The sequence below is a fragment of the Sebastes fasciatus genome, chromosome 4 (genome assembly GCF_043250625.1).
Source record: "Sebastes fasciatus isolate fSebFas1 chromosome 4, fSebFas1.pri, whole genome shotgun sequence".
NCBI lineage: Eukaryota > Metazoa > Chordata > Actinopteri > Perciformes > Sebastidae > Sebastes > Sebastes fasciatus.
The window spans coordinates 9,611,987-9,624,542 of NC_133798.1; the positions used below are offsets into that span (position 1 = coordinate 9,611,987).

General features: G+C 40.9%; 1 protein-coding gene across 1 annotated transcript; it reads right to left on the bottom strand.

The window, feature by feature from the left end:
• Positions 1-284: 284 nt before the first annotated feature.
• On the bottom strand, positions 285-12,117 carry LOC141765702 (monocarboxylate transporter 13). Its single transcript, XM_074631893.1, has 6 exons — positions 11,965-12,117; positions 8,108-8,377; positions 6,780-6,923; positions 5,999-6,690; positions 5,385-5,625; positions 285-2,146 (listed from the first exon to the last, which is right to left on the bottom strand). The coding sequence occupies exons 2-6, from the start codon at positions 8,367-8,369 to the stop codon at positions 1,947-1,949; spliced, it is 1,539 nt and encodes a 512-aa protein (XP_074487994.1). The 5' UTR covers positions 8,370-8,377; positions 11,965-12,117; the 3' UTR covers positions 285-1,946.
• Positions 12,118-12,556: the final 439 nt, after the last annotated feature.

The following is a 12,556-nucleotide window of genomic DNA, read 5'->3' on the forward strand; positions in this document are numbered from 1 at the left end:
TTGCAGCAGCAAAAGATACTACATTCAGTTTGAGCACTGAACCGAAAAAACTGATGCAATTTACTGTGTTTTTTTTTTTTTTGGTCTGCATCTGTAAATTCCCCAATCTTCCCTGTGGTATAATATCTGGATATATCTGCACTCTTCAGCTCAGTCCTGCTGTTAAGAAGGCTGCAAATGCAATATCAGTAGCTTCTCACTGGAGGGAGCCAAAGTCACATATTCACGTTGCAACCCAGCATTCATGTAGTTACATGACACTACTGCAATAAAGGACAAACACATTCAATAACAAAGTGTGAATTTAAAACAGTACATGTAAAACATCATGAATCAACTTCTGAAGTTGTGATTTTGATAGAAATCAATTAAAATGCATAATACTCTGTTGTCACATTCCTGACGTAAATAAACAGTTTCTGCAGTTTGTTATGTTACTACAGTTTAGTGCATTCCAGAAAGTGAGTTCAGCATTCAATATGAACACTTTAGGGACTGTTTGAAAATTACTGGTGCAGGGAGGAGGAGGGCTGAACCTTATATCAACATCATCCTTATTCAGCATTATTAATATTCCCCCTTGACTTGGGTACTCGACTCCAAAACCCTCCCACCAATATCTTAAAACAATAGAACAGTAAAACCCCGTAAACGATACATATCTAAAAGAGAAACGGAGAATCTAAAGTGGCAATCTTGATGATTTTCATTGAAATAAACATCTGTTAAGTCATTATTGACAAAGGAGGTAACACAACGGTGAATGAGCCTATGGCCCACTGATGAAAATAACATTTATATATTTGAATGTCCGACATTCCCAGAAAAACAATGCTGTATTACATTTTTTCTCCATTGTACACACACAAAACAATTAACTATCCACACAATTCTGTATCAACAAAATGACACCAGACTTCTGAACTTCTGAATTCCACCGCACACAACGCAAGGTGCACCACACTGCCTTTTTGTTGCCCGATCAGACAGAGCGTTTTTGCAGTTTGCCGCGTCTTTTTATTTTATACATTGCTAGGTAACCACCAAATGAGTGCTAACATTACCTTATTACAAACCATGAACTGTACGCGACCCAAATAGTTAATAATTCTGTTTAAATGAATGAAAACAGCATACCCGAAATCTTAAGTACCGCACTAATTTGCCTCCTTCTGTTTTCTGTTCAGATCATGGTAACTACAGTTGGTTAACTCATATACTGTAGTAGTTCTGGGTATCCAGCAACATCCTCCAGGTCTGCTATTTTCTGTTCATTCATGGTAACTACGGTTGGTAAAGTCATAAAGCTCCGGGTATCCAGCAAAAGTCCACAATGGGGAAAAAACGCTAATAACGTTGGGCGCTTCTCCGCTCTGAGTTGAATTTTTGTCAACTCCAGGCGTTCAGGGCGCTCCTGTAAAAACACGAGGTGCACAGAGTGGAACAACACGAGAGGCTCAGCGATGCAAAAGCAGCGTGCGAAACGGTTCAATCTCCATGAAAACAATTACAAAAAGACGCCGCAGGCTGCTAAAATGTGCTCTGTCTGATCAAGGCTTTAATCGACCAGGATTGAAATCTTAAGGTTTGCCACTTTAAGATGAATTACCCTGACTTAAACATTGAATATCTTAATAGAACATTACTTTTCAGTGTGTGCAACCAATACAAAATGAAAAATGAAAAGAGTCTTTGTAAAATTGATGGCAAACAACTGATGCATCACATTTAGCAAATTTTCAAGCCAACCTCTACTGCAGAACGGATCAGTAACATTTAAAAGAAGAACTGCTTGGCAGCTTTGATCCCCCCTTTAATCATTTTTGTACAGTGTCTTAGGTTTGTAAAATCACTTGAGGTGTGACTTGATTCTGCCTCTGACTGTGATCTTTAGATCTCTTTTCAAACTCATCATCTATCAGCAACAGAAAAAATGTTTCCCTCATTCATGTCATGTCCAGCTCTTTGGCTTTAGCTCTGGCACTTTGTTCCATCTTGTCCGCATGCATACGTTTCTTGGCGGTCGACCTCTGACCCCTGCGGTTCATCTGATGGAGGAGGAGCAGGAACAGAGCAGAGACGATGAGAGCCACTCCTGACATGATGAAACCCATTCCGTAGTCACTCATCTTGTCTATAAAGACTCCTGAAGGGAAAAGTGCGTGTGAGTGATTTGCAGCTTTGACGCAGTCATACTTTTTAATCACAATATTTTAGTCTAAAGTCAACATTCATTCCCGACTGGAATGCACCCACCCTGGCCAAAACACAGCGACGTCTCCCAATTATGGTATCATTTTGGCTTCATTTAATGACATATTCCTGAACGAGGCAAAAGACTGAGGCAGAGATAAGGAAGAGAGGATTGCACGAAGATTCATTTTATCCTGAGGCGGTAATGCCAGCGCCTTCATCCCGTGAAGGGAACATAATTAGAACGCTTTGATGAATCCTCAACATCCATCAAAGTGCTCAAAGTGCTGAACGGTAAATAAGCAAGAAATAGCCTCTGTGTCAGAGGGACCATGTTAAGCTATAAATAGGACACCACCTTCACTTTAATTAGCTCTTTTACTTTATTTGAGGTCAGTTTCAGCCTTCAGCATTATCATAAATTTAACATTTACATGTGGTGATGTTGCTTTAATCCAAATTATGGTACAAGGTTTTCAACTTGTTAAACCGAGAGATATTACTGTAAAAGGGAAATGGGGAAAGGACTAAGCAGAGTAATGAGAGGCATTTGTGCATTTTCCTCATATATCAGGCCAATTAAAATGGGCACATATACTGTACTGTGCAAAAGGGAAAGTTCAAGTTCTTCTACATCCTGCAGAGCGAAAGAATACATATAGCAGCCCGTTGCCATTTAACAACTCAAATCACTCTCATTCCCTGCTTTTGCTGCCCTGAAAACCTTCTTGAAAATCCATAAATATCATCAAATGAATCCAAACTACAATTATGTTTTTTTTCCCCCACTCTGTTGGAGAGGTTTCCCCAGCTGATTTACTGCTGGCTCTGCTCAGAGGCAGGACACTTTCTGGCAGGGGTTGCTGTGCCTGGGTGCCAAAGTCAAGCTGGGTGTTTTTCATGCTATATTTATTGCTGTTGTTTAGATTTTTGTGTGAAAATGGGTCATAATCTCACTAATCGGGTTGAAATGCTCACTGGTTGGTAGGACAGCGCTGTGGGCGGGGCTGCAGTTTGTGTTGGTTTGCACAGAGAGAGGACTGGAGAAATATATATTTTTTTCTACTAGATGTGAGCACCAGGGTTATTTCAGGTTAATAGCTGCCTAAGTATTTTTTAATTTCTCACAATAGAATAGATTAATTAAGATGATTGCAAACAGATCGCCAAAGTAGCTGACACATTTGAGAAGCTTTCCAGACACTGTATCTGTTTACTGTCTGTTTACTTTAAAATGTATTTAAATATATTTTGAAACGTTGGTGGGATGCAACATATTATGGACACCTACACGTATTGTTAAAGGGGACCTGTTAAGCTTTTGTGCTTCCTCCCATTCCTATTATTCCTGTTATATAGTTTTTTTGTGCATGTAAAAGGTCTGCAAAATTACAAATTCCAAAGTTCACACCAAAGGGAGTTACTCTCGCCCACAGAAACACTGCTGCTGTACCGCCTTGCTTGAAGTGCTGCTTTTTCTTCCGTAACGTGGTGATGTCACCAAGTAACACATTAGCATAATACCTGCCTAGTGTGTAGTTTGGCATGCCCTCAAACAAAGCTAGTGAGAGTGGAGCTGGAGCGGAGTCTGAAGAGGTTTGTTCGGTTGACCAATCACAACAGATTAGGCCAGCTAACCAATCAGAGCAGACTGTGCAGAGTAATGATAAAAACAAAGCATTTTTTGAACATTAAAGCATGTAAACATTCTATTAAAATCCCCAAATACAAGTATGAACCTTAAGAGGATAATAGGTCCTCTTTAAGTGCACAGATAATGGAATGAGTCGCTCCTCAAAATAGGAAATGTACACAGCAGACAAAAAATATTTTTATACTGAGAGGAGAAGGCTGTGATTTATCCAAAACACCCTATCATGAAGATGCCCATAATATCAAATATGTTTTTTTGGATGTTTTATGTGTCTTCCCATAACTTAAAGCTGCTATAGTTGATTTTTTTTTTATATTAACTATGGATCACATGACTATGTGAAAGTGACAGTGGTCACTCGTAGTGATGAATCCACAGAGAATAATCACTGTGTTTTAACGTCTTTCAGCTCATTGTTTTGGTTCTACGGCCCGCAACTTAGCTGTTTTAGTTCACTCTCATCAGTGTCGTTTTCGGCCACATCAGCCAATTGTTTTCATTGAGAAACCTTTGCTTAACCTACTGTACGTTATACCTGCCCAGCACCCAAAGGCAGACAGTAAAAGTTAGCAACTAGCTGGTGAACATAGTGGAGCAATTAGCAGCTGAGTACCCAGATATTCTCTCAGGGGTTGGTGGAGACCAAAACAGAGCTAAAAGGAGAGTGAATATTGGGCTTGCATTTGTCAGGTGGCCAGAAACACAACTCCAAATGAATGCCAATGTTGCTCTGTGTCTGCTGGAGGTGCTAACTTGAAATATGTGTTTACAGCTGGTTTCTGCTGACCCCAAGTGGCCAAAGCATCGGTTATTGCTTTTGTCACATGGTTTGAACAAGTCTGAGAAAAAGAAAAATTCTATTTAGCATTTACAAATCGTTTTGGTTTTCTCTTCTCCTTTGTTATACCATATCTCTATTACAGCTCATGTCGTTGGACACAGTGTATGAATCTGGACAACTGTCACATGTAAGGGAATGGAAAAGCAGTGAGGAAGAACCTCCATTTAAAGGAGAAAAAAAGGATCTTTGAGAAGCAATCAGCCATGAAATTAACACAACCATAAAGTATCATGATATTGTAATTTTTGCACAGTTGCTCTCTGAATAAAAACCTCAGGTTCAGTGGGATGGAGCGGACGACAAAATTCCTTATTAATTGAAGGGTGTCGCCGCATGTCATGAAGGTCTAAAAATCTAATTTTGGTTGAATAGGCTCACTGGGCTGTGGTTACAATGCAGAACAATGTATAAGCACGTCCATTGTGTGAGATTTAATGTGATGGAAGAATAGGCTCAGGAAAATGACGGACACTGTAACCTTGAGTTAAGCCAACAGAAATGTTAATATACAGTGAATGAAGTACAATTCTATTCCATTCTGTGCAGCTTCTTGTTTTTTCAAAGCTGGCAGACAGTTAGCATGTTGGATCAGATCATAGGGTATTTTACAGCAACAACACAAAGCTAAAATCCATTTCTCTTTGATAGGCGCACTATGCACTTGCAGTTAACTATCAAAGCATCTTTCTCACTCACCGGCAATGGGCGGTCCAAGCAGGCTTCCGACACTGCGTGTGAGCATGTAGAACCCCAGCGCGCTCCCGAGCCTCTTGACCCCCACGACCTCAGCCAACACGGTGATGTGGATGGCGACCGTGGCGCCGTACGTCAGGCCGTAAACTGCACTTGAAGCAGCCAGCTCCCAGAATGAGGAGGCCAGAGGGAAGAGGAGTAAAACAGCAGCCTGCAGAATCACTGTGGCTGTCAGCTGCTGCACCTGGTAGGAACAGAGACATGGTAGACAGACATGTGGATCAGCTGTTGCTTACATCCATAGCCTATACACTTTTCATGTATAGGCAGCTTCTTTACAGGAATTGTTTGACATTTTGGGAAATATGCTGATTATCTTTCTTGCCGAGATTTAGATGAGAAGATTGACACAACTCTTAGACATGATTGAGGTATCAATCTTCTTGTTTTACTATCGGCAAGAACGCAAATAAGCTTTTGTCCTAAAATGTCAAACTAGTCCTTTAATATAATCACATGTACTATGCTACATTGTGCAAATATCAAAGCTTGGCCGTACGTTTGCTTTCAAATATGTGATTTTGAAAATGTCGTTGCTTTGGTTAAAATGAACGTACCGTTTCCACCAGTCTCAAGTTTGCCACCCAGCCAAAGAACACCCTTCCAAACACATCGAACACTGCACAGATGGACATGAGTGCAGCCGCCTGGTACTCCTCAATCCCCTTACTACGGGCATATGGAACCATGAACAGGGATGGGGTAAAGAAACCCAGTGCAGCAAACACCCCAAACGTTGAATAGACCATGAATCGAGCATTGGTGATGAGGGTATAATCTACGTGGCAAAGGATTTTGGTCCTTAGTTCTGGCCTAGTCCTACTGTTTGAGTCTTGTACTTTCACGGTTGAATTCGGTATCTCTTCAGGGTCGTGATCTGATCCCTCAGATATTCTCAGCTCCTCCACCTCCAGGCAGCTTGGTTTGCTCTGCTCCAAGTCGTCTTTTGGTAGCAATTCCAAGGACAAGCCTTCCTCCTCTTCTTTGACCGCACAAGTCACATCTCTGGTGGCTTTTAGAGGCCTCAGCAGCATCCCGCACACACAGAGGTTAAGCTGCAGACCCCCCAGGATTAGAAAAGCACCCCTCCACGAGTAGCTGTCAATCAACAGCTGGAAGAGGGGTGTGAGGACAAAGGTTAGGGCGCACTCTCCAGCACTGGCCAAGGCGTTTGCCATCGGACGCCTCTTCTCAAAGTAAAAGCCCAGCATGGTCACTGTCGGGGTCCATGTCATTGCATAGCCAAAACCTGCAGCACAGCACTCCAGTGAATATCATGTTTTGTGTGTATGTTTTTGAGACTGTGTTGTATGTGTGTGTTTGCTTCAAAGCACTCACCATTTAGGAGCCCAACTGTTAAGTAGAGTTCAATCATGTTACGAGCAAAAGCCCCAAACATGACTCCTACGCCGCTTATCAGTCCCCCCATTATCACTACAGAGCGATGGCTGTAGCGAGCACTCAAAGCAGATGCTGCAGGAGCTGCAGAGGGTCACATTCATATATAATACTATTCAGGAAATATACAGTTATTTTATATGGGGTATACTGAATGTTTATTGCACTTCACAGCAGGTATGTATTTTTAAGATGTATAAATGAAAATGAAATATAATCCTGTTTAATTAATATTCTCAGTGAAAATAGACATTAAAGTGGCAGTAGGCAGAATATTTTTGGCATCATTGGGCAAAGATTCCATAGTAACCTTTTAGCATATTGTAATTCAAGTGTTCTGAGAGAAAACTAGACTTCTGCACCTCGTCATGGCTCTGTTTTCAGACTTTAAGAAATCTAGCCTGTGACGGGAGACTTTGGCCAATTACAGGTCATTTCATAGAGAGAGATCCTATTGGCTGTTCATTCAATGGAGGCAGCTGTCAATTACTTGGGAACTCCGATAAAATGGTCAAACTATGGAGCACTGATCAAATATGAATCAATATTCTGTTACTGTAATGCCTATTTCTCGCCTCAAATGTTTTCAGAAACATCTTGGAGTGTACTGTTTAACTGTAAAATGAGAAAGTTTGGTCGGCGTTCTTGAGTGATTGACAACTGGCTCCGATACAGGAAGGCTGCAGGTTGGCTCTGATTGACTGTTTTCCTCCGGGCTGTGAAATCTTGAAGATGCTATTAGGAGCATCAGAGGACACAGAGACACATGATTTTTTTACGATTACCTGTCTCATGCACTATTGCCAGGATATAGTGACCATTTTATAAAAACAACTTTTTTAAATCAAACTTGCTTCATTCTACCCACTGCAGCTTTAAGTTAAACCACAGAAGAGCTTAAGGAGTTTTTAAATTAATCCCATTGACTCTTGCTGCCTGAGTAGACCTACATTTTGCAGCAGGTCATAATTTAATTTACCGACACACTCATTTTGAAAATCAAAAAGCAATGTTATTGAATTTTCCTATCAGTTACTGCTGGTCAGAAACTCAAGAAGTCTGTTAGTGCAGAGTCATCTAAAAGATTTGGCATCAAGGTCAAAAAGAGTGGAGGGATTTTAAAAGATATGAATATGAAGTTAAGGGAATACTGTTGAAATTGAGGGGACTAAAACATGTAATGATGTCCTACGGTGTATATATATTTAATAAGCACAGAGATTTTAAATACAGATGTATTCGTAGTCAAAAAAGATTCTCATAATTACCCCCAAAGTGAAGGGCAGCCACGGCAATAGAGGAAATCCACGATGTTTCTGTTGCTGTGGTTTCAAAGTATCGGTGTATCTCAACGTAGAATACACCAAAAGCCTTAGTGACCCCAAAGGTCAGGCCAAAGACCAGGAAGCAGGAGAGCAGGATGAACCAGGAGTAGCCACCATCAGGGGCTGCTGCTGGTACCACGGCTACCCTCGCTTTCTGAGCCTTCACTGGAGAGTCCATGTTGATCTGTTCTGGTTTCTGCCACATTCAAATATCTGGGAAAAAAACACATGTTTTTTTTTTGTCATGTTTTGTACACAGAGGTGGAAGTGACAAATTACATTTACTGTCATTACTGTAACAAAGTAATTTTTGTGTACTTTAAAAAAAAAAAAAAAATCATAAATTGTACCTTTACTTAAAGGGACTGTCTGTAACTTCTTACACGTATAAATCAATCCAGGTCGGTGTCACATCCGCGCTCGCGTTGGGCTACGCTGTTCAGACAAGACTCCAACACAAACTACACGGAAGCACCAAAACCGCAAATCTAGTGAAGCCCGTCTTACAAAACAGTGTTGGCCGCGGTCGGAGGACGCGGGGGAGACCGTAGCTTTGGTCTCCAGGACTGGAGTCTCTGCTGTACTCTGCTCCTCTGCTCCTCTGCCTGCCTGCCTGCCTGCCTTCACTCACAGATCGCTCCACCTCACGTGCAAGCGTGCACACTACACGCTGCAGAAGAATTAGTTTAGCTCTGAGAATATCTAGAGAATGTACAGTGGACGTTTGTGCAGAAATGAATGCTGCAGCAACAGAGGTTTCCCAAATCTTGTGAAGTGACGGGGCCCCGCAACGAGTTACGTTATCGTCTCTGACCGATGCCGGTGTCTCCCTGTTTCCTTCGGCCGCGGTCGGGAGGCTGAAGCAGGAAAAGCCAACACTAGGATCAGCATTGATTCATGGAGAGACCTTCGTCTGGTCAGCTAACATTACTGCCAAGCAGGTGAAACATAGTGATATGGTGGTTTTAGCTGATGTGTGTTGCCTCACTGTTTTAACGGATGCTCGCTCACATTCAGGTAGCGCGTGCACACGGGCGAGCGCAAGCAACATGACACTGACTTTCGTTGACTTAACGGCCACAGGTGTTGCTGTTACAACCAATTTCTGATTCTTACAAACACTCCCTTTAAGTATTTTTTTATTTCAAGTATTGTACGTCGCTGCATATTAAGTCACATCCGTTACAGAGTAAAAAAAAATATCACATTAAAAAGTAATGATAAACAGAAAAGGAATAAAAAAAGGAGCCAAAGGCTGCAGACACACCAGCAGCTTCTTCTCTGCTGCAGCTGCTGGTTCGTCTGCGGCCGCAGAAGGGCAGAGCTCCATGTGGGGTAACAGTCTGCACTAGGCTGACAGTCTGGAAAACGTACATGTTGAATGTGTGCGTTCACTGGCCAAGTGTCAGGGTGTGGGGGATGGGGTCGTATCTGGGTCGGGGTTTGGCAGTTTGTGAACATTACAAAAATGCACAACAATGCAATTAAATTGAGGATGATGTCATGGGTTATGGTTAAAGCTGCAGTTGGTAACTTTTTAGCAAATATGATAAAAAAGTTATTTTTATAAAATGGTCACTATCCTGATAGTGCATGAGAGAGATCATTTGTGAAAATAGCATGTTCGTCTGTGTTCTCCTAGTGCTCCCAATGGCATCTGCAAGATTTCACAGCGCCGAAGGAAAACAACCAATCACCCTCCGGCCGGTGGGTGGTGCTTGGTTTTGGCACTAAAATATGTTTCTGAAAACATTTGAGGAGAGAAAAAGCCATTACAGTAACAGAATCTTGATTCATATTTGATCACCGCTGCCTGGTTTGACAGTTCGATTGGAATTTTCGAGTTTTGCGAGCAGTGATTGACAGCTGCTGTAGAGACTCCTCGGCTCTGATTGGTTGTTTTTGTTTGAGTGCGGTGGAATCAAATGCCATTAGGAGCACTAGGGGGAAGCAGAGGAACATGTTTTTTTTCACAGATTATCTGACTCATGCAGTTGTATAAAAAATAACTTTTTATCATATTTGCTCAAAGTTACCGACTGCAGATTTAAGGTTAGTATTATTGTACCTAGGTTGCATCTATGTTAATCACTGATTTAATCAACCAGCGAACACACTAAGTAATCCAAATCAATAACACAATGTTCCGTCACAAACAGGTAAACGCCGGGTCGGACCAAATGCTAAAAACATCCATCAGTGCATTCACTGAGGAACATTTACCATCAGTGAGGTGTGTGTGAGACCTTTCGTTTTTGATAACTGTGACAGCCAAGCATTCAGCTCCAAAATTTTTCAATTTGAGGAGCGGAGTGGGACCAGAGAGGTTGAGTGGAATGGTCATATTAGGCTTCGAGCATGAACGAGCAGGGAAGTTGAATCTCGATCAGATTGTGGAGGACATTGCGGTGCTCAAAACTGGCAGAATGCCATTCAGACAGTTGATTACAACTAGAAAAGATGTTAACTCTCTCTCCAGAGGAGGATGTCAACCATGTTTGTGTGTGTGTGTTTGTGTGTTACATGGTTTGCAAAAACAGCGTATACATACTGTATATGTTACTTTTACTGGAGTCAAATTTTTTTGAAAGTTACTACTTTTACTTGAGTAAAATATCCTAGTACACTTTGCATCCTTTTTGTACACCATTCACAATATTTGTAAATATAGAAATTGATTTATAATTTCAGATGTCATCTGGGAGTCTGGCATATGCGCAATCATTTATTAGAGAGGAATTTTTATCTTACATTGTGGGGGTTTCTCCAATGACAAAAAACTAAGTATTTTGATACGGATACATTTCATTCTCAGGTTTTCTATTACAGCTGTTGTCTTGCTTTTTTTCCCCACTCACGTGACAAAAGTTCATGTTAATCCACAGTAACATCCGGGTTCACAGTTCAGTCACAATTAGAACTCATCCAAGTAGATCAATAAACAACTACAATATATACTGACTAATCATTATACTGCACATAGTAGAGCAGCTGCTTATTTCTGTTTTATGATGCTGGTGATGTAACTTCTTTCATAAGAATTACATTCATTGTGAAGCATTGCCTTTAACAATCATCACACATTTTATATCCTTCTTTGAGGATTTATGCCAATTCTCCCTCGAGCAGACTGCACCGGTGCGACCACAGTACCAAAATCCAGAGGGCTGGATTCATCTTGTTTTTCAGTGTCTTTTTACCATGTATGATCATCTGGACTGTAAGCTTATAGATATAAGCTTTCAGATATTAGAATTTCCAAGTATGACAGGTATTTATATGAAATTTTCAGGAATTGGATATGATATTTCACTGTTCACAAAATTATCTTTATTTAAGCAGAATATATAATGTATAACAGAAGGCTATTGTTTGACATCAACAGCCATTAAGAAATTTACACAACAGGATCAAGAGAATCAAGAGAAGGAAATAAAAAGTAAAAGTTTGCCAGCTGTTTGTCATCTCTTTGGACCACAGTTAAGCAGATTAGATTTACCGTCCATGATAGGATTTAGCTCAATTCTTTTTTCCGTTGATGAAAAATACATATCGCAAATACTAATAACAATAATGGAGCTTCACAGACTGCATAAGAACCTGTTTATAAAGGATTTTCAAGCATTTTAATAATGGAGATTACCCACCTCATGTGTGATTGGACTGAAAGAGGTCTGGACCCAAATCTGGATCATGACCCCAAAAGCTCACAATACAAGCCAAGGTGAAGCATTACAAAATTCACAATACAATTTACACTTTACACATTATATTTATGTAAAATCACATTTCTACCATACCTGTTGAAGTCAAATTGAAACCATCAGGCCAGCTCTCCAGACTTGGTGCTCTCCAGACTTGGTGTGGTTTCATAACCTGATAGCATGGTTGGCTTGGCACTCTTTTCTTGTCACATGCAGCAGTGTGTGCCACTCACACAGCACAACCTGCCTAACTGGCAGAGAGAGCACGTTCCAGTTTTAATGGTGCAAGGGTCAAACGTGGGCAGTAGGTAACAGTGAGAGTAGTGAGCAAGACAAAGAACGTAAAGGGTTAAAAAGCATGTTGAGTAAGACATTGATGGTGATGTGCCTTGTGAGGTGAAATCCTGAAGTCGTCTGAGGTAATGTGTAACACATGTGCACTTGAGCAGCTAACCTGCCCAGACGTTTGTAATCTGTTTTCTCCATTCCTGTGTGTTGAGACGCTTAAAAAAGCAGCACATGCAGGGCAAAGTTTCATCAACTGTTTTGTAAGTTTTTGTGTGTTCATGTGATTCAGAGCCAATAGCAAGAGAAAAAGAGCAGATTTGAACTGAAATGGCATCTTATCTTGTGTTTGACATCAGCAGTTTCCTTTCTATATTTAGAACCTGATAATGTGAAAAGGGAA